At 35.4% G+C, this 23,408-nt stretch overlaps 1 protein-coding gene across 1 annotated transcript in view; it reads left to right on the top strand.

The window, feature by feature from the left end:
• CHIC2 (cysteine rich hydrophobic domain 2) overlaps positions 1-23,408 on the top strand; it is a 57,614-nt gene that overhangs the window by 23,995 nt on the left and 10,211 nt on the right. The window contains exons 2-3 of the mRNA XM_068975147.1: positions 5,383-5,437; positions 5,583-5,738. Coding sequence (XP_068831248.1) covers positions 5,383-5,437; positions 5,583-5,738 — 211 coding nt within the window. The remainder of the gene's footprint in view (positions 1-5,382; positions 5,438-5,582; positions 5,739-23,408) is intronic.

Here is a 23,408-nt window from a genome sequence, read left to right as displayed (position 1 = left end):
CATTGAGTCAGTGATGCTGTCCAGCCATCTCATCCTCTGTTGTCCCCTTCTCCTCCTGCCTTCAATCTTTCCCAGCAACAGGATCTTTTCCAGTGAGTCAGTTCTTCGTATCAGGTAGCCAAAGTATTGGAGTTTCAGCTTCAGAACCAGTCCTTCCAATGAATATTCAGGACTGATCTCCTTTAGGATGGACTGGTTGGATCTCCTTGCAGTCCAAGGGACTCTCAAGAGTCTTCTCCAACACCACAGTTCAAAAGCATCAATTCTTCGATGATCAGCTTTTTTTAAACTTCAACTCTCACATCCATACATGACTACTGGAAAACCCATAGCTTTGACTAGATGGACCTTTGTTGGCAAAGTAATGTCTCTGCTTTTTAATATGCTGTCTAGGTTGGTCACAGCTTTTCTTCCAGGAGCAAGTGTCTTAATTTCACGGCTGCAGTTACCATCTGCAGTGATTTTGGAGCCCCCCAAAATCAAGTCTGTCACTGTTTCCATTGTTTCCCCATCTGTTTGCTATGAAGTGATGGAACTGGATGCCATGATCTTAGTTTTCTGAATGTTGAATTTCAAGGCAACTTTTTCACTCTCTTTCACTTTCATCAAGAGGCTCTTTAGTTCTTCTTCACTTTCTGCTATAAGGGTGTTGTCATCTGAATATCTGAGGTTATTGATATTTCTCCTGGCAGTCTTGATTCCAGCTTGTGCTTCATCCAGCCCAGCATTTCGCATGATGTACTCTGCATATAAGTTAAATAAGCAGGGTGACAATATACAGCCTTGATGTACTCCTTTCCCAATTTTGAACCAGTCTGTTGTTCCATGTCAGTTCTAACTGTTGCTTCCTGACCTGCATACATATTTCTCAGGACGCAGGTCAGGTGGTCTGGGTAGTCCCATCTCTTGAAGAATTTTCCACTGTTTGTTGTGATCCACACAGTCAAAGGCTTTGGCATAATTAATAAAGCAGAAATAGATGTTTTTCTGGAACTCTCTTACTTTTTCAATGATCCAGTGGATATTGATAATTTGATTTCTGATTCCTCTGTCTTTTCTAAATCCAACTTGAACATCTGGAAGTTCATGGTTCACGTACTGTTGTTGAAGCCTGGCTTGGAGGATTTTGAGCATTATGTTGCTTGCATGTGAGATGAGTACAACTGTGCAGTAGTTTGAACATTCTTTGGGATTGGAATGAAAACTGACCTTTTCCAGTCCTGTGGCTACTGCTGAGTTTTCCAATTTTGCTGGAATATTGAGTGCAGTACTTTAACAATATCATTTTTAAGGATTTGAAATAGCTCAACTGGAATTCCTCAGCACCTAGATGTAGCACATGTCTACATTTTCTTTCAAACATCTAGTGGACTGATAGTAAGTATTGAATAGTAATTAAGAGTTTTTGGGAAAAAAAAAAAGTTTTTGGTAACACTTTGTCAGTCTTCACTTTCTTCTTTGTTTCTTCTCTCTTTCCTTGTACTTACCTTTTCCAACTTTTTTTTTTCCTGCATTTTTCCTTCTTCTTTTATTGCTTATGGCTACGAAGGACACTTGTTAAAATCCACAGCTACTGCTTGTCTCCAACAGCAACATTCAAAGCTAGGGAAAAAGTCATCTATTAAAGTAATATGTTTTGAAGTTAGTTTTTAAGGTGTTAATGGTAGCTTAAATTAAAGCAACCATTTTCTTTTATTTATATACTGCTGGTTATTCAGCCTCTTTTCTAAAGTAAAGCAAGACTCACTTCAGGTAGAACAGCTGATAGCATTTGTTGTGAATAATTCCAGCTTTCAGATGAAAATTAGAATTTTTAGAAAACTTATATCTGCCACTGTGAGCTTGACAACGTCCCAAAACTTTTGATAAGATTGGTAGTTAATAGTGTGATGATTCTGATATCACACAATGACATGTATCAACATTTGGAAATCCATATCACTCAATCTACCAGTGTTTTCCAAGGTAGAGATATATGAACTTATAGAATCAGGTATGGGTAAAGAAAAAAAAAAGCTAGTTAAAAAAAGATATACAGTGGATTTTAATTTAACAAAGTATTAAAAGTTCATTGATAAAATTTTTTTCCGCCTTGCAAAAAATTCTTAATAAGCTACCACTTATCAAGTGTTGTTATAATAGCAAAGAGTATACACAATTTTTCAACTACATATCTGGTGAAACTCAATTTTCTTAATAAACATTAACCAAAAGAGCATGGGGGATTACCTGCTGGCTCAAGTGGTAAAGAATCCATCTGCCAATGCAGGAGACATGAGTTCCATCTCTCAGTTGGGAAGATCCCTTGCAGTAGGAAATAGCAACCCCTTTCAGTATTCTTGCCTGGAAAATTTCTGTGGACAGAAGAGCCTGGCGGGCTGCTGTCCATGGGGTTGCAGAGTCAGACATGACTGAGCACTCACACACACAAAAGAGCGTGTCACTACTGACTGAATGCAGAAAGAGAGGTAAAAATTCATCTGTCTCCCATCGTTGGACATTAAAGAGATGTGTGAAGATCTCACTAAATTAACGTTTTTGGCTTTGAAAAATATGTCATAAAAACATTTTCATTAGCATACAGTGGACTCATTTATGAAAAAATATTTTGAATGTTTTAGGGGTTTCAGTTCTAATGTATAATCCAAAATAGTGATAAATATAAATTGCATAAACTTAAGTTCAGTGAAGTCCTCAAGGGTCTAAGAGAGCAAAGACGTCCTGACACCAGATGTTTAAATATAGCAGAGTACAAATGAAAAGGGTGCCTGGTTATCATGGCTCGAACTGCCTGTAATCATGAAGTACTTGATTCAAATCTAAATGTCTTTTAAAGACTTTTAAAAGGAAAGCAAATTGCTGCGGGGATTCACTCCTGTGGGCTGGGGAGGCTCCAAGCTCTTCAACAGCAGTATCTTTTTGACACTCTTTATAGGTATTCTTGTTCAGAAGGTGGGAAACCACAAGTGAGGAAAAATCATTGGCACCAAGTTAAAGGCTGGTGGCAGAGCTAAGCAGTCCCATCTATTGTGAACACGTCATTCTTTTAGGGGCCAGATGAAGAAAGAAGAAGGGTTATTATCTGTTCTTAAGACACATCAAAAGTATGACTGAAGAGGGGGGTGCCTAAGGAAAGTCCTTGTAACTGCTAGTTCTTACTCAGAAGAATAACTACTAGCTTGACTTAAAAGGAACCTTGACTTACAGGAACAGCAGGGCAATTAGTTGGTAGTGCTCCCTGGATAAAGCATCAACACCCAGCCACTCAGCCCTATTGTAGGGGATATCCAGTCTTGGGAAAGAAAGGAAATGGATATTACCTAGCAAACTATTGGTATTTGATAAAATAATATGTTTTAAATATTTAAATATATTAAATATTAATGGCTGAAGATGGTAGGGGAAGACAGTTATCTTTAGGAGACTTGGAGGTATCTGGTTGTTGCTTTTCTAAAAAAATTTCAAAACCAGTTGGAAGGAGATGGTTAATTGCAATAATAAACGTGATTGAAATGAAACCTATTGATTGAAGGAGAAAGTCATCAGACAAAAGGAGATGACACAAGAGATGGAAATGTATAATTTAGAAGCCAATACTCAGTAAATATTTGTTGAATTATATCTTCTCTAAGAGAAATAGATGAAAAGGAAGTCCATTATCTAGAGACCTCAGAACTATCGGCAAGCACTGTATACCTTTTCCTCGTGCTGGGACCTTTGCAATTGGAGGTGAATTATCTATAGGGGCAATCTCAGGTAGAACCACATTGTTCTGAGGCCCCCATATTGAAAAATAGGTTTAACTCAGAGTCTTGGAAAGAGAATATCACCACACCAGAGTTACATTAAATAGTAATGGTTTATGTTTAGTGTGAAGAGAACTTTGTCTTGGACCTAGGTAATTGTATTGTAGTTTTTCCCATAAATAGTATCCATTGTTTATAAAGACGTATTGATGTTATTTCAGTGCTACTATTAAATAATTTTTGAAAGTACTTTAAGATGATGACAGGATGGTCTCTGATGCCACCATCTAGATGTTGTGGAGAAGTCTAGGTCATGATGCAAATGACAGCCTGACCCCCAGAAGTGCTGTGATTGACTTGCACGCGATTTAAAGGTGGGAAATTTTGCATAGAGGTCTGGTTTTCTAGCTCCTCCTAGAAGAAGAAAGTCATACAGACTGTCGGCGTTAGGCCTGCATTCTAGTGTGACAGTAGTCAGCTGGATCTGACTCATACATTCACACAATACCTGGCCAGTCTCCACCACCCCTTTCAGCCTTAAGACAGACTACCTACTTAATTTCTCTCTGTGGCTTCACTGATGGTTGAGTCAGAAACCTTGGCCAGCTCTTTCATACAGAATATCCCAGGGGATCCCTTTTATCGGTGCCAGCTATTTAAGATGCAGTCTTGTGTATTCAAGACTGGCTGCTAAGACAGTGTATTTTAAACATTTTCTTCACGAGGAAAAAAATACGTGAGGTGATGGATATGAACTAGTGAACTTAACTGTGGTAATCATTTCACAGTGTATGCATGTATCAAATCATTTGGTTGTATATCTTAAACTAATACAGTTTTATATGCCAAGTAAATCTCAATAAAACTGGAAAAAAGATTTGGCTCCAGAATCCAGTAAAAAATTACCATATATAAACACCTCAATTTTATTTCCACCGTGCAATCTGCTGTTACCAATGTGTCTATGAGTGTTTTTTTTCTTTCCTGCTAACTTATGCAAAGAAATAGTCAAGTGCCCTGTCGATCTTCATGATCTGTGCAAACATTTAAAAGCTTAAAGATGTTAAAATGTACTACCTTGGTTTCATTTCTTTGGAAATATGTATAGCAAATGTCTTAGTATTTGAAAGTTAAAGTAGCCATGCTGTTCCAAATATTTTTAACATTCTCTAGGTATAATAGCAGTAGATATGCTGGTCTTAGAAAATGTTATTTGCATTCTTAGACAAGTAACTATTTTGTTGAGCATTAACAAAATGCTCTTGACCTAAAGAGTAATTAATAGCAGAAATTTTAGCTTTCTGTTACTTAATTGCAAGAATCTTAGTAATTTTGACAAAATTGGACAGTTGTGTTGTTTTCCGTTTCATTAATATTTGGTTCACAAAGATAACTCCAAGAAAAGTGATGTCTATATATATTCTTACCTCTTGTATAAAAGTTTTGATTCAGCTGCAGAATTGTTTTTTGTATTTCATAAATTGCTAATTGTAATGTCTTAAGCTTCTATTGTTATTCTGTGTATAAAGTTATAAAGTTGTGCTCTTATTTACTTGACCTTTTATTAAGTTAAGTGGTTTATTTTTTGTAACAGTGACATATAATAACATATTTTTCTTTTTTTTAAAAAAAATAGATTTGGACTGAGCAACAAATTTGAATCAGAATTCCCCTCTTCATTAACTGGAAAAGTGAGTGTCAATTATTTAGACATTATTTATATACCTCAAAAATAGTCTTTTCCTAACAAATTAGAAAAAAATTTATGTTAGAGAGACATGTTTATTGACATTAATATTTCAGTATTGTTTGTTATTTCTTAAAATTTTTCTTTAGGTAGCTCCTGAAGAATTTAAAGCCAGCATCAACAGAGTTAACAGTTGTCTTAAGAAGAATCTTCCTGTTAATGTTCGTTGGCTACTTTGTGGCTGCCTTTGTTGCTGCTGCACTTTAGGTTGCAGTATGTGGCCAGTTATTTGCCTCAGTAAAAGAGTAAGTTGAACTATATATTTTAATTTAAATTTAGAAGTAGACAAGCGAGATCTTGCACTATCTAGTTTTTATTTTTTGTATTGAATGAGTCACTATTCTGAATAATAAACAAAAATAATTTGATCCAGTAGAGAAGTGATTGATCATATACTGTTATATTCAATAGCTATCTAAAAATAACATGTAATTTTTATGATATAAGACATTACGTTAGAATAGAGTACAGCCTTATCTATATATCCATTGATGATGGTAATTGAAAATTTGTATTAGGGTATGCCACTTATCTCTGTGACCACCTAGAATGTGTTTCCTAACCTCTTTAAACTCTAGTTGACATATCTGTAAAATGGCAATATTTACCTCTCTACTGAATAGGACTGTTGTAAGGATGAAATAGTGTTTGTAAAGGTTTTAGCTGATAGTTCAAAGTAAGTCTAATAAATATTGATAGCATTATTACTGATCTATAAGATAGTACCTCAGAGAAAAATGGTGCAATGCTTGTTTTTATTTATTAAAATTGTGGAAAATTTGATTTTCTCTTTTTATTTAAAGAGTTTTTGTTGCAGTTATTTTACAAGTTTCCTGTGATGAAATAGTAGTCTTACAATCTGAAAAAAATGATCTGATGGTGGTAGTGGTTTAGTTGCTAAGTTGTGTCTGACTCTTGCGACCCCATGGGCTGTAACCCTCCAGGCTCCTCTGTCTGTGGGATTTTCCAGGCAAGAATACAGGAGCAGGTAGCCATTCTTTCTCCAGGGAATCTTCCTGACCTAGGAATCAAACGCAGGTCTCCTGAAGTGCAGATGGATTCTTTACTGACTGAGCCACCAGGGAAGGTGAACAAATGATCTAAAGACTAATAATTTTGACTGCTTATAATAAAAAATTTCCACGATGTGGGTAGAGGTATGGCAAATTAGTACAGATTGAATGTTACATTTTTTTGTTATAAAGCTTTAAAAAATTATGGTAATTATATGTATAAAAATGAAATACATAGGAAGTGAACGAATAGTTTTGTGTGGCTACATTTCATTTTATCAAATAATCATAAGAAATATAGAAAAGCAAATTTTATTTGTTCTTTTTTGTCTTAAAAAATAAGATGTATATTCTACTGGAAAAGGTTTTTAACTAGTGCATTTTATTGATAGGAAGCAGATACTGCCTTGTAATAGAATAGCTATTGTAATATTTAATTTTTTATATTCCAAGAATATTTCTTTTTTCCCTCCATATAGACTTACCAGATCATCTTCCTACCATAGATTAAAAGAAAAAAATCTGATTTTTCCTGTATCCAGAGTTGAATTTGTAGCTCTTGTAGTTAGATCCCCTCATTCCCTCCTACTCTTTGGGCATTTCCAATGCTTATGTGACGGCTGTAACTTCCTTGCTTGGTTGGTTGCTGTTATTTAACCCAAGGAATTAAAGAGTATTATTACTATAGAAACCTTTGAAACAGTTTTTTTTTATTTTTTTAATGAATAAACAAGATATTGTAATGTGTGCACAGTGTAGGATTTAGAAAACAAAAGAAACTTCCTACCCTTTTCCATGCATTCTTAGTAACAAGATCATATTTTGGATGCTTTCATTGAATTCTTTCTTATTTGAGACATAAGGTAGATTGACTTTTTTAGGTTATTTCAGTCTGTAGTTTCAGAAAGTATATTTCATTCAACTTTGTATTATTACCTCTGAAGTCTTTCTTGTATATATGTTTATGATTTAATTTTATGTGGACTCTGCTGTCCAGTAGGCATAAACAAATGATGATTACTGGTTAAAAAACTGTTTCCCTGTCATGGGTATAAGCTGTTACATAATTGGAGAGAGTGACCTTTCTTGCATACATGAAGGGTGTTAGAGGCCCTGAAAAAAGGGATGCTGTGTCAGATGGGGGTGAGATTTAAAGCTGGGATTTTTAACCTTTTATTTATCATTTTATTTGCCCTTTTCATCTTACAAAATAAGACAAAGTAAGCTATAAAATATAAGACCACATGATATTAAACTCAAGATGGATCCATAGAAATCAATAGAACAGAACCGATACGTAGAAATCTGAGAAGCATTCTCTTGTATGGATATAGTTTGTTAATCCATTTGCCAATTGAAGGACATCCTTTGTGAGACATTTAACTTGCAAATATATTTTTCCAGTCTGTAATTGTTTTTTCATTCTCTTATGTCTTTGGCAGAGCAAAAATTTTTTATTTTGATTAAGTCCAGTATATTAATTTTTTAAAAATTTTGTGTTTGTCATCATATCTAAGAATTCTTTGCCTAAATTAGGGTCACATTTTTCTCCTATGATCTTTTCTGTATTTTATGACCCATTTTGAATCTATATTTGTATGGGTGTGAGATAACAGGTCAAAATTCATTTTTTACATATGACTTCAAGTTTTCCAGGATGTTTTGTTGAAAAAAGTATCCTTTTCCTGTAAATTGCCATTGTATATTGTCAAAAGCCAGTCAACCTTATTTATGTGGATCTATTTCTGGACTCTATTGATTTTTATGTGTCTATCTTGATTTTAATACTATGTGGTCTCATTTGTAATAGTTTATAGCTTTATAGTATATGTATTTGCTATAGTGCTAGTTGTTGTTTAGTTGCTAAGTCATGTCTGACTCTTGCACCCCCATGGACTGTAGCACGTCAGGCTCCTTTGTCCATGGGATTTCCCAGGCAACAATACTGGAGTGGATTTCTGTTTCCCTCTATCTTCCCAACCCAGGGATTGAACCTGAGTTTCCTGTACTCTCAGGCAGATCCTTTCCCGTGGAGCTACCAGGGAAGCCCCGCTATAGTACTGTACTACTACCATAAAACTATAAAGTATTATAAACAACGTGTGTGTGTGTGTAGTTTAGTGCCTTATAGCTTTACAATAAATGTTGAAATCAGGTAGGACAAGTCTTCTAAACTTCATTCTTCTGTTTCAAGATTGTTTTGGCTATTCTGTTTTCATTTTCCACACAGATTTTAGAATCAGCTTGTCTTATCTTTTAAAAGTTACAGTTTGATTGGTTTGAAATTATAAATCAGTTTGGAGAAATTTGACATCTTTTACAAGTCTTCAAAACCATGAATGTGTTATGATTTTCAAGACTTGTTAGTCTTCATTTATTTAGATCTTTGATTTCTTTTTATCAGTATTTTCTAATTTTTTGTGTAGAATGCAGATCATGCACATATTTTATTAGCTTTATGTGTGTATGTTTCTTTGTTTTTGATGCTATTAATGGTATTTAAAAAATTTTGATTTCGAGCTGTTCATTGTCAGTACATTAAAAATGCAGTTGATTTTTGTATATTGGCATTGTGTCCTATGACCTTACTGTATTTCAGGAATATTTTTTATAGATTCTATGGGATTCTTGATGAAAGTAAAAGAGGAGAGTGAAAAAGTTGGCTTAAAGCTCAACATTCAGAAAACGAAGATCATGGCATCCGGTCCCATCACTTCATGGGAAATAGATGTGGAAACAGTGTCAGACTTTATTTTTGGGGGCTCCAAAATCACTGCAGATGGTGATTGCAGCCATGAAATTAAAAGACGCTTACTCCTTGGAAGAAAAGTTATGACCAACCTAGATAGCATATTCAAAAGCAGAGACATTACTTTGCCAACTAAGGTCCGTCTAGTCAAGGCTATGGTTTTTCCAGTAGTCATGTATGAATGTGAGAGATGGACTGTGAAGAAGGCTGAGCACCGAAGAATTGATACTTTTGAACTGTGGTGTTGGAGAAGACTCCTGAGAGTCCCTTGGACTACAAGGAGATCCAACCAGTCCATTCTAAAGGAGATCAACCCGGGGATTTCTTTGGAAGGAATGATGCTAAAGCTGAAACTCCAGTACTTTGGCCACCTCATGCGAAGAGTTGACTCATTGGAGAAGATTCTAATGCTGGGAGGGATTGGAGGCAGGAGGAGAAGGGGACGACAGAGGATGAGATGGCTGAATGGCATCACTGACTCTATGGATGCGAGTCTGAGTGAACTCCGGAAGTTGGTGATGGACAGGGGGGCCTGGCGTGCTGCGATTCATGGGGTCGCAAAGAGTCAGACACGATTGAGCAACTGAACTGAACTGAACTGATGGGATTTTCTACATAGATAACCATGTTGTTTTATTTCTTGTTTTCTAACCTGTATGCCTTTTATTTCTTTTTCTCTTTTTTTCATTGGGTAGAATTTCCAGTAAAATGTTGAATAGGAGTGATGTAAGTGGACTCCTTTAAGGCCTGATTTTTTTCTATTTTTCTGTTTTTAATTTCTTTTCTTTTTTTTTTTTTTTGCTCTTATTTTCACTACTTCTCCTTGGTTTGGATTTAATTTCTTTCTTTATAAATGCACTGACTAGAATCTCCAGAAAAGCTTTGACTGAAGTAATGAGAACAGCGACTTCCCTGGTGGCACAGTGGATAGGAATCTGCCTGCCAGTGCAGGGGCACAGGTTCGATCCCTGGTCCGGGAAGATTCTACATGCCATGGAGCAGCTAAGCTCGTGTGCCACAACTACTGAGCCTACATGCTGCAGCTACTGAGCTCACATGCTGCAACTACTGAAGCCCCCATGCCTAGAGCCTGTGCTTTTCAATAACAGAATCCTCTGCAATGAGAAGCCCTCTCACCACAACAAAGAGTAGCCCCCACTTGGCGCACCTAGGCAAAGTCCCCGTGAAGCAACAAAGATCCAGCAGAGCCAAAAAATTAAAATAATAAAAAAAAAAGTAATGAGAATAGATGTCCTTGTCTTACTCCTGATATTAGGGGGAATGTATTCACATTTTTATCATTCCATATCATATTATGGGGTTTTGTAGATGTTCTTTGTCATATGAGGAAGTTTTATTCTACTGTTTTGTGGAGAGTTTACATCAGGAATAGATGTTGGATTTTGTCTGATACCTTTTCTGCTTCTTTAGAGTGGTTATATAGTTTTTTATTTTTAGTTTAGAAATAAACTAAATTGATTGAATGGAATTGATTTAAGTTTTAGACTTCAGGTTTGTTTAGAAGTCCTCTGTTCATGAGGGATATTTTTCTGTAGTTTTATTTTCTCATAATATCTGATTTTGGCATTAGGGTAGTGATAGTTCACAAAATGAGTTGTAAAGTGTTCTCTCCTTTTCAGTTTTCTGAAAGAGTTTGTGCAGAATATGCATTCTTTCTTTCTTAAGTTTTAGGAAAATTCACCAGTGAAGCCCTCTGGACCTGTAATTTTCTTTGTTGGAATTATTTAAACTACAAATTCAGTTTATTTAATATATATGGAACTTTTCAGGTTACCTACTTTATCTTCATTGAGCCTCATACTTTCTATTTTTCAAGGGATTTGTCTACAGTTCATAATATTCATTATTCTTTTACTACTTGTAAAATTTCTAATAATACAACCGCTTAATTCCTAAAATTGTTAATTTATTCCTTGTTCTCTCTTTTTCCTGACCAATCTGGCTAGTGGTTTATTAGTTTTGTTAATTTCAGAGATCAACTTTTGATTTTATTGTTTATATCAAGTTAATGTTTAATATCTCATAGGTCCGACTCTAATATTTTTTCTTCTTCTTACTTTGTTTTGCTAGTTTTTTTTAAAGTTGGAATCAGAGGTCATTGATTTGAGACCTTTTGATATTTAATGTTAAAAATTTTCTTCCTGAGTACTGCTTTAGCTGTATTGCCCAAATTTGGTATGTTGTGTTTGAATTTTCATTCAATTTCTTTTACTTTCATATTTCTCTTTTGGTTTTTTTGTACAACCAATGTGTTATTTAGAAGTATTTTATTTGGCTTCCAGATACTTGGGTGACTTTTATAGAGATCTTTCTGTTGCCAGTTTTTAATTTCATTGTGGTTAGATACTTTGTACATTTTGAATCCTTTTAAATTTTTTAGGATTTATTTTATTACCCAGAATATGAACTTTCTAGGTAAATGATCCTTGTGCACTTGAAAATAATGTGTTTTCATCTTCCTTGGGGTAGCGTGGTGTGTTTTAATTCAATTAGATTAAGTTGGTTAATAATGTCAGATCTTCTATAGTCTTACTGAATTTCTGCCTAATACTATTAGTTATCAAGACAAGGATATTAAACTCTGTGACTGTCATTATGTAGCTGTAGATTTGTCTATTTATTCTTATCATTTTTAAAATTTATTTTGACATTGTAATTAGGTACATAAGGTTCAGATTTCTGTGTCTACTCCATGAATTGAGCTCTTTATCATTATGACATTGACCTTCTTTATTTTTTCTCTGAAATATACCTTTTTCTAGTTTTAGTATTGTCATTCCATCTTTTTTTTGATTAATGTTAGCATGGCATATCTTTTTCCTTCTTTTACTTTAAACTTAATTGCGCCATTATTTAAAATTTGTTTCTTATAGGCACTGTTAAGTCTTGCTTTTTTTTTTTCAGTTTTTATTCAGTCTGACACTCTCTGTCTTTTAATTAGAAATTTTGCACCATATGCATTTATTGTAATTATCAATTTGGCTAAATTTAAGTCTTTCATTTTACTATTTGTTTTCTTTTCTCCCAGTCAATTCTTGGTTTCTATTTTCAGCCTTAAATTTTTAAAATAATAGTTTATCAAAGTGAAATTCACATAACAAAAATTAACCATTATAAAGTAAACAGTTTAGAGACTGTTCTAATGGTCTAATGGTTAAGACTTTGTACTTCCAGTAATTCCCTGGTGTCCAGGGGTTAGGGCTTCATGCTTCCACTGCAGGGAAATGGGTTCAATTCCTGATCAGGGAACTAAGATCCCACATGCCTTGTAGTGTGGCTCCCCGCTCCCCTCCCCAGAAAAGAATAAAGTGAATAATTCAGTGGCGTTTTGTACATTCACAGTGTTGTGCAACTGTCACCTCTGTCTAGTTCCAAAATATTTTCACCACTCCAAAGTAAAATCCTTTACCCATTGAGCATTTTCTCCCCATTATCTTTTCCCTCCAGCTAACACAGTAATTCCCTGGTATCCAGTGGTTAGGGCTTCATGCTTCCACTGGAGGGAAATGGGTTCAGTTCCTGATCAGGGAACTAAGATCTCACATGCCTTGTAGTATGGCTACCCTCACTGTCCACAGACAGTATGTGTTCTGTCTCTATGGATTTATTTATTCTGGTTATTTCATATAAGTGAAATTATACAGTATATGACCCTTTGTATCTGGCTTCTTCCACTTGGTGTAATGTTTTTAAGGTTCCTCTGTGTTGTAATAGGTCTCAAGTCTTCATTCTTTTTTATGATTGAATAATATTCCTTTATATACACCATGTACACCATGCTGTGCTTAGTCGCTTAGTTGTGTCTGACTCTTTGCAACCCCATGGACTGTAGCCTGCCAGGCTCCTCTGTCCATGGGGATTCTCCAGGCAAGAATACTGGAGTGGGTTGCCATGCCCTCCTCCAGCGTATTTTCCCAACCCAGGGTTAGAACCCAAGTCTCCTGCATTGCAGGCAGATTCTTTACCAGCTGAGCTGCCAGGGAAGGAAGCCCATGTATGCTGCTGCTGCTGCTAAGTCGCTTCAGTTGTGTCCGACTCTGTGCGACCCCACAGACGGCAGCCCACCAGGCTCGCCCGTCCCTGGGATTCTCCAGACGAGAACATTGGAGTGGGTTGCCATTTCCTTCTCCAATGCATGAAAGTGAAAAGTGAAAGTGAAGTCACTCAGTCATGTCCGACTTTCAGCGACCCCATGGACTGCAGCCTTCCAGGCTCCTCTGTCCATGGGACTTTCCAGGCAAGAGTACTGGAGTGGGTTGCCATGCCCTCCTCCAGGGTATTTTCTCAACCCAGGGATCAAACCCAAGTCTCTGCATTGCAGGCAGATTCTTTACCAGCTGAGCTACCAGGGAAGGAAGCCCATATATACACCATCATAAGTTGTTTATCCATTCATCCATTGATGGACATTCAGGTTTTTCTGCCCAATAGTGCTACTGTTATGGACATGGTTGTACATGTATTTGTTCGATACTTTTTTCCAGTTCTTTTGGGTATATACCTAGGAGGGTGCTTAACTTCCTGAGTATCCATAGCAGTATTTGATCTAGGGCTAAACACTGGTAAGGCAAGATCTTTCTGGTTATTCTACTCAGTAGCTTGTTAATTGTGATGTTCTCTAGTCTTGCTAATGGAAAGAGGCTTTGTGCTGGATCTTTGGACATTCTTACCTCTTATCCTTTCTAGTAGTTCTTTGCTCTACCTTGGTTATTCCCTTACCAGCATGTGCTGCTCAGCAGTCACCTTAATATTCAGTGTGGACTGTCTGCATGCAAATCTTTGGAGTTCTTTGAAATACTTTCCTCTTTGGTACTCTGTTCTGTGGCTTCAAGTTGCCTTGGTTTCTCAAATTCTCAACTCTGTCTCCTTAACTCAGAGTTGCCAGGCTTTGTCTAGGCTGTCCTTCCATTTACTGTGGCCTGGAAGCTCTCTGACATCAATAGTCTTGCTTTTTGGGTTTTTGTTGGTTTGTTTGTTTTGGTAGTCTCAGGCCAGAGGGTAAATCTGGTGGCTATTGCTGCATCTTTGCTAAAAATGAAAGTCCGAATGTCCTAAAAGCATTTTTGACAAATAAGTACTGTGCTTGGGATTGAAAGATTTATATCAATGCTGTATTGAAAGAGCATGTAGTCTGTTTGGAGAACTGGCTAGGTGAGCACAGAAATAGTTCAAGTTTATAAGTACTTGGTATGTTTTTCATGAAGTAGCTCTAATAACAAAAGACAATAAATATATGTCTTAGAAATATGAAGTTGCCACCTGCAATAACAAAATATTTTTGAAGTCTTGTGTTATATTTCAGACACTCATTTGAATTTTACATTCTATTATGTAATATTTATTTTAATAGAAAATGTTTAAAACGACTTACTGAATAACATTGGTACTCTTAGAGTATGAACATATCTGTCTTATGAAATTGCTGATTTTAGCTGCCAACATTAGTTTAAGCTGTTGGAGAAGGAAATGGCAACCCTCTCCAGTATTCTTGCCTGGAGAATCCCATGGATGGAGGAGCCTGGGGGACCACAGTCCATGGGTCCTCAAAGAGTCAGACACAACTGAGGGACTAAGCACTTTAAGCTGTTAATACGCCATTCTCTGGAAGTTACTTTTTCATTAATTTAGTTAATTATTTCTAAAGCCACACTGTGGGCTTGGTATTGCTTTAGATGATGTTAAGAGGTTATGTGTTTACTCTTGTGGACTTAAAAAATAGACAAAAAGGCAATGAGGTAATTACAAATAGTGATAAATGCTTGGAAGACAATAAAAAGGAAACCTCAGCCTTTTGGTAGTTCTTAGTGTGAGTCTGAGGAGCTTACAAGCAGGTACAATGTTTCAGCTTCATTAAATAGATTTTATGACATTTACTTTGCAAAGCTTATTTTTGTTAATACTTTTGTTTATAATTTGCTTCTTGATTGTGCCTTAATTGTAGTATTATAGTTTTGAAAATTGATGTCCAAGTACGTGAACTCTTTTTGACTTTTTTGCTTTTAGCCTGGCTCATTTATTGAGGAAAAAGTTTCATAATTTTACTGTACGTTGTTACAGTGTTTTTTGGTTTCCATCCTAAAGTAACTATTAGTTTCAGTCTTTTGAGATTTTGCATATATATATATGATGAACATATAATATCCCAACCTTAGTGATTTTGTGGACTTTTTAAATATGTATGCTCAGCCATTGTCCTTTCTAATTGAAGAACTCTAAGTTTTAGAATGTTTATATACCGACTTCTTAATCTTGTGAGTTGTACCTGTTTTTTTTAGTGCTTTAACCTCTTACCTATAAGGAATAAAATTGCGTGGCTTTCTAAAAGTGTTCTCAATGTGAATTTGTTGTACATAGTGTATATTTCCATTCTCTTTATACTCTTCTGTATTTAGACGTATATCAGGGAATCATTTCTTTAGGAATAGGGAAGTAGGCTGCAACATGTGGTAGCTGGGACCTGCAGTTTGATGCTGGAAAGAACTGGTTTGGAAAGTGGCACTTACTCTGAACATTGATCAGTTCACACTCTCTAAACCTCAGTTTTTACCTCTCTAAGATGAGGTTAATCTCTTCCTTGTAGTATTGTTTTAAAAATAAGAGCAAGTTGCTTAGTTAATGACTGTTGCTATTAAAATCACTTTATTATTAATCTTCCCAGGGTCTGTCTTTCTAACCACTATATCTCCAGTGCCTCTCACAGTGCCTCTCATCTGTTTTGTGTTCAGTAAATGTTTACTGAATGAATGTACCTTTTGGCTTTTGAAATTCTCGAGTAGTAAGATCATAACATTTCAGAAGACATAGTCCTCACTATTTAAAACAAGATTCCTAAGAAAATGAAAGCGTTTTGTCTTCTAGAGCAAATAACAGACATTTTTTCCTGCAGGGGCAGTGTGATAAAGTACAAAAGATAGTAAATCAGTGTTTGAAGCTGAGCGACTTTGAGTCACTTAAAACCTCTCTGAGCCTGAAGTTTCATCACCTTACCCCCTGCTCTATTTTTCTTTTAATCTCAGGAGAGGAAAGGCTGACTGATCTCTCTAGGTACTCTCCAGTCCTGAAAATCTATAATCCTTTGAAAGCTGAGCTGTGTAAGTCAACAAAAACATCCTTATTTTCAAGCTCTAAGTAAAGAAGTTCTCAATATTGATTTTTATTTGCAATCTAAAGATTGACATTTTAGTATTTTCTTTACTTTTAAATTTTTAAAAACATTTATTTTTTTAATTGAAGGATAATTGCTTTACAGAATTTTGTTGTTTTCTGTCTTTAGTTTTTTGGTCCTAGGTTTTCTTTTACTTTTTTGGCTTCTCTGAGGTGTTTTCTTTTTTTTTTTTTAGATAATTGCTATTTAGTTTTGAAACTTAGATGAGATACAAGTCTTTTTTTTTAAATCAAACTTTATTTCTTTTACTTTGAGTTGTAATGTGCTTAGATTTACTTCTAAATGTCTTTTCTCTCAACTTCAAATTTAGTTATTCAGTAATAGTGAGTTACTTTGGTTGGGGTATAGTAGGAGTAGAAAATCCAAATGGGAGAGGTCAGGAGTCGAGGGTTTTAAGTGAGAATGCAGCCTTGTAGGATTTAAAGAAATTCAAGAGAAAGTGAGCCTGGGAGAATCATAACCAGAAAGCTGCAAATGTTTGTGTGTGTGAGGAACTTGGAGTTTACTTACTCAGTTATAACACCAATATTGAAAGTTACCTAGAACTTTTAGAACTCTAATTTATTCTGTGTTTGGGATTTGAGCAATTGTATTCACTTACTCTGAATCATAAGATGATAATTGCAGTGAACATTTAGATGAAGAATTAGAAAGATGATTCTAACATGTTGCAGATAACGAAAGCAAAACAAACTTAAAAGCATCATAACAAAATTTTAGAGAAGGAGGGGATCTTGAGAAGTTTCTGGTAAATAAGAGATGGTAAACTAAATGTATTCTTATGACATTATTATAGACTGAAGGTTTAGAAAAATCAGTGCTAACTTTTTTAAAAAAAGAATGCTATCCAATTTATTTCTATAAATACAACATAATTATTAGGGTATTCATATGTTCAAAATAAGTATGCACCTGTGATACCATCATTATAAACGATGCCGTAAACCTAACCATCCTCTAGTAATTCACTCCTTTCCTCCCTCTTTCTTTGTATGTATAGGTGTGATGAGAACATTTAACATAAGATCTATCCCATGCATTCTCCCCCCGCCAGCTTTATCTCCCCAGTGGCTAAGCTGTAAAGAATCCACCTGCAACACAGGAGGCATAGAAGATGTGGGTTCGATCCCTGGGTTGGGAAGATCCCCTGAAGGAGGGTGTGGCAACCCACTCACTCTAGTGTTCTTGCCTGGAGAATCCCATAGACAGAGGAGCCTGGTGGGCTACAATTCATAGGATTGCAAGGAGTCGACACAGTTGAAACGGCTTAGCACACATACACATGCATACACAATTGACACGTAACACTATGTAAGTTTAAGGTATACAGCATTGATACAATATTCTGATACACATATATATTCAAAACCCATATGTTCTCTTTTAATCTTTACAATAATCCTATATGGTAAATATTGTGGTAACATCTAATAACTAATTATTGAATGTTCACTGTACACCAGAGATTGAGTTAATCAGTTACTTGTACTGTGTCATTCAGTCTTCCCCAAATTCCAAGAGTGGACATTCATATTATTATTATTATTATTATAAGGATGAGAAAACTGAAGCTCAGATCAAACTGAGATCCCACTCCTACAAAGTTAGGCCATAGTGTTAGAACCCTAGGCTTAAAGCTCCAGATCTCATACTTTTTTTTTTCATTCTTTGATAAGGATACAAAATCAGTTATTTTTTTATGCTTTATTATAGTTCAGTTTTAATCAAGAAGCCAGGGCTATTTTAGAGGTTTTAAAGGAACTTAAAAGATCATTATTTCACATGATGGGAAATTCAGGTCCATAGAGTGTTGTATAATAATTTACCTAAGTTTATCCAGTTTATTTATAAATGGTAGTAATGTTCAAGCATTTAATATCAGCTTTTGCAATACTTCAGTTTTTTGGCAGATTTAACTTTCCCGTTATTTTTTTCCCTAATAGTTAAACAAATTTGTATTTCTTGAAAATACAAACTCACAGTAATGGAAGGAGGCCATAAAAGAAATAAAGATGCAAGAAAACAGTATATTTTAATCAGATTTTATACTAAGTTCCCGTTGGACAAATGATAGTTGATACATTGCTTTTGCTTCTGTTTTACTTTTATAAAAACAAAAAGTCGGTATCCCTGTATTTGAAAAATTATCAGGTTCTTGCTCCCTAATAAATAAGTACATACTATTTCTGATAAAGTTTTTATTGTTTCTAGTATTATACCCTTTCTTAAAACTTGTATATTCGCTCTTAGATTGAGAATGTCTTGTAGTGAGTTAATGCATTGTAGGAGGGACAGGAACTCTCACTGAAGGTAGTAGAGTTGGGTTTTCTGATTCTAATGCTAGATTTTCCGTTTGCAGTTTTTTGCTTTAATTCCTCCCTTATTATCATGATAAATAAATAGGTTTAACCTCTTTCAAATCTTACTTCAGTTGCTGTGGGAAAGGGATCTCATGTAAAAATTTTATGACCAGAAGAATATATTTATTGCTGTTTCATTTTAAAAAATATTTTAGGCTTGAAACTTCTTACATAAACTAAATATTCTTACATAAACTAAATTACTACCATTAGTGTGAATGGCACTGATTATTTGTTTTTAGTTGGAGGGAGACCCTGATGCTGGGAAAGATTGAAGGTAAAAGGAGAAGGGGGCAACAGAGATGAGATGGTTAGATAGCATTACCAACTCAGGGGACATGAATTGGAGCAAACTCTGGGAGATAGTAGAGGACAGAGAAGCCTGGCATGCTGCAGTCCGTGGGGTCACAAAGAGTTGGACACAACTGAACAACAACTAAAAAAACTTGTTAAGGCTTCCCTGATGGCTCAGTGGTAAAGAATCTGCCTGCCAGTGCAGGAGATGTGCGTTCAATCCCTAGGTTGGGAAGATCCCCTGGGGAAGGAAATGGCAACCCACTCCAGTATTCTTGCCTGGGAAATCCCATGGAAGAAGAGCCAGATGGGCTACAGTTCATGGGGTTGCAAAAGGGCCGGACACAATTCAGCGACTAAACAATAAAAACCTGTTACTAATTTCTCATTATAAAGGAGGGTAATGCCAAAAAAGCAAACTTTGAATCTTAAATGTACAGAGATGGTACTGGGACTTTAAAGATGTGCTGCTGCTGCTGCTGCTAAATCACTTCAGTCGTGTCCGACTCTGTGTGACCCCATAGACGGCAGCCCACCAGGCTCCCCCGTCCCTGGGATTCTCCAGGGAAGAAAGAACACTGGAGTGGGTTGCCATTTCCTTCTCCGATGCATGAAAGTGAAAAGAGAAAGTGAAGTCGCTCAGTAGTGTTAGACTTCTTTAAAATGTGTTTTGCTGAGAGCTGACTGACATTCAGTTGTTTCTGAATATTTAGGACATAGTATTGATGTGGTGATTTGTAGAAAGCTTTGTTCATCTTCCTCAGCGTCCAGTCTGTTCTTACCCTACTCAATGGGTTCTTAATTTCAGACACGATTTTTCAGTTCTACAGGATACATTTGATGTTTTTATAGTGTAGTCCTCTTTTGAAATTCTTCATTTTTTCACCCATTTTGTCCATTTCCCACTATAATTGAACATACTAATCACAGTTAATTTAAATTCCTGTCAACTAACACCAGTACTTTGATTATCTCTGAATTTGTTTCTGTGGGTTTTTTCTTTGGATTATTGGTCATATTTTCCTGGCTCTTAAAGTTTTTAATTTTATGTTAGATATTATAAATAGAGTGAAGTAGAACTTCCAGAAGAAATCTTCAAACCCAAGGGTCCCATCTATCCTCTTTCAAGCAGATCAGTTCAGTTCAGTCACTCAGTCGTGCATACTCTTTGCGACCCCATGTACTGCAGCACACCAGGCTTCCCTGTCCATCACTAACTCCCAGAACTTGCTCCAACTCATCTGTATTGAGTCACTTATGCCATCCAACTATCTCATCCTCTGTCGTCCCCTTCTCCTCCTACCTTCAATCTTTCCTAGCATCAGGGTCTTTTCTGATGAGTCAGTCCTTCACATCAGGTGGCCAAGGTATTTAGTTTCAGCTTCAGCATCAGTCCTTCCAATGAATATTCAGGACTGATTTCCTTTAAGATTGACTGATTTGATCTCCTTGCATTCCAAGGGTCTCTCAAAAGTCTTCTGGAACACCACAGTTCAAAAGCATCAATTCAGGCAGATAGGATGAGGAAAAATGATTCACTTTGATCTAATCAGAGACTGAGCTAGGTTGGACTGGTAAGTGATTTATCATCAATACCTAGTTTTCTGTTTCTTGGTTATGGCCCTTCTAGACTTTTGATTGAGGCCTAGCAGGTCTTTGCCTCCTTTCCTCAGAAAGTTGTATGTATCCTTTGGATATTTTGAGTTTAGATTTTATGCATGTTCAAGTGTTTTGAGGAGCATACCAATTTTGAGTTTATGGCAGATCCTCCTCCCTCTAGCAAAATTTTGTCTCCTAAGTACTGAGAGACTATGAGTAATCTTTTTCTGCCTGTTTGTCTTGGTCCCCCACCCTTCTATGCTACCCCAGAAGTCAGTAATGTCTCTTGGGAAAACTGGCTTTGCATTTTAGGGTACATCTAATTTCCAGTCCACTGAGCCAGGGTGTGCAATCTGTCAAAGCTCTCTTGATTTCCTCTTTCCTTAGTAAGAGTGCCACTGGTTGTGCCAAACCTAGTCCTCTGCTGATTTCTCTAATCAACAAAGAAAGAAAATGGTTGGTATATAATCATCAAATGATTTAGAAAGGGTGCTTTCCTTCTCTGGATTTTATTTTATCCAGGCGTTGTTGCTTCCCAGAATGTTCTGATGTTTTAAAAATAATGTGTGTTTTTTTAGTTTTTGTTATTTCTTCAATGTATCCATTTCAGTTTGTGGTGGAAGTGTTGGCTTGAGTGTTCACATCCTACCCAGAAATAGAAGTCTCTAGTTACCTTGACTTTACATGAAGAATTGTGCTGTTCTTTGCATATTGGGAGGGAAAGAATAGTGTGATTATTATTATTATCTTCCTTTTTAACATTTTGTTTGAAATTTCTTCATATTTGGAATTAAATCATATTTTAAGGACACTGTATTCATTTTATGTTAGTGCCTTGAATGGAAGGATTTAAAATTAATTTCACTTAATTTAGATGCAAGTGAAAGTAGTTAATGCTTGCTGATCCCAGGTAGAAAGCATGGTCGGTTTGGAAATCTGAGTTTGAATCCTATCATTACCCTTATTGGTATGTGACCTTGGGCAAACCATTAACTTTTGTAAATCTTTGTACTTAATCTATAAAATAATGATATACCTCAATTCATGTTTAGTTGCACAAAGCAAGTTATAAACAAAAACAAAATACATTTTGGATAAATCTCATTGAGACTTACGAATAGAGTAGAATGAGTATTTCCTAGACCTCAGCTGGAGAAAATTTTAGTTTTAGATTAAGTTGGCTGTTCAAGGCCAATAGCTGAGTTAGTGGTTTAAAATACTTTACATGTCATTGAGGTGTTATCCAACAAATTACAAATTCTTTACAAATTTGTAGCTTCATTGAATAATGGAGACAGCATATTATTGAAATCCTGTTTCAAATCCCAGTTCCACCATTTCCTAGTGTGGCTTTAAGTTTCTTAACCCCACTAAGACAGTTTTCATATGTAAAATAAAAGTTATACAAGCTGCCTTCTAGGTTTATTGTGAAGATTGATTGAGATAACAGGGAAAACAGTTAACATGGGATCAGATCCAAAGTGAGGATCAACAGATATGATTCCTTATTCCTTTGTTTCTCCAATTGTCATTATAATCAATCAGCAGTATTTTTCCCCTCGCCTGTTGTGAAGTAATTCTTCCTTGGAAGTCATACAGGTTTTTAAAATCTCCGATAGTAATATGTTTGACTATTATATAGTCATATTATATGTATATTATATATACAAGCTATATATATATTAGCTTAGTGAAATTCATTTGTCTTATGAACAATTTTTCTAATTTTCTTCTGTCATTTGAAACTCAGTTTTCTGAGATGTTATCAGTATTTTCAGAAAAGTTATCACAGACTTGTGGATAACCCCTTAAAATTGTGTGCAAAATTTTTATATATTGGTGCATAAATGCCTTTTTCATCAAATCCCAAAGTAGTCAGGGTAACCTTAAGAAGTCAAGAACCACTAGCCTAGTCATAAACTCTTGATTAAATTGTGCTTAAAATTAGTATTTGTAGGTCACTGCTCAGTACTAAGTTAAAGGAAATTTTTGATATACAAGATATTTACAGTTGTTTAGCTTATCTTCATCTGAAAATAGTATTTTTAACAAACGGTATGAAACTATTTTTTTGAATATACTTTGGTGGATATTTAGCTTACCTAGATTACATAAAAGTTAATATTCACATAAAGTTTTTTCCTCTTTACATACCATGCTTTTTATTTATTATTGTTTTTAAAACTTTTAATTTTGTATTGGGGTATAGCCAGTTAACAATGTTATGATAGTTTCAGGTGAACAGCAAAAGGACTCAGCCATATATATATATATATATATATATATATATATATATTTATTTATTTATTTATTTATTTATAAAACCATGTATCTGTTCTCCCTGAAACTCACACCACATAATATTAAACAGAATTCCATGTGCTATACAGTAGATCCTTGTTGGTTGTCCATTTTTAATATAGCAGTGTGTATATGTCAACCCTAAACTCCCTAACTATTCCTTCCTCCATCCTTACTCCCCCTCCCCCAGCCATAGTTCTTTCTTTAAGTCTGAATATTCACATACATTTTTTTGAACTATTTTTCAAGTCTTTATTGAATTTTTTTACAATATTGTTTATGTTTTGGTTTTCTAGCTGAGAGGCATGTGGGGTACTAGCTCCTTGGCCAGGGATTGAACCCACAACACTTGGATTGGAAGGTGAAGTCTTACTGGACCACCAGGGAGTTCCTCCTCACATAAAATTTTTAAA

This window comes from Capricornis sumatraensis, chromosome 7 (genome assembly GCF_032405125.1).
Source record: "Capricornis sumatraensis isolate serow.1 chromosome 7, serow.2, whole genome shotgun sequence".
Lineage (NCBI taxonomy): Eukaryota > Metazoa > Chordata > Mammalia > Artiodactyla > Bovidae > Capricornis > Capricornis sumatraensis.
Note: the sequence above shows the minus strand (reverse complement) of the source record. Positions and strands in the feature narration are given on the sequence as shown.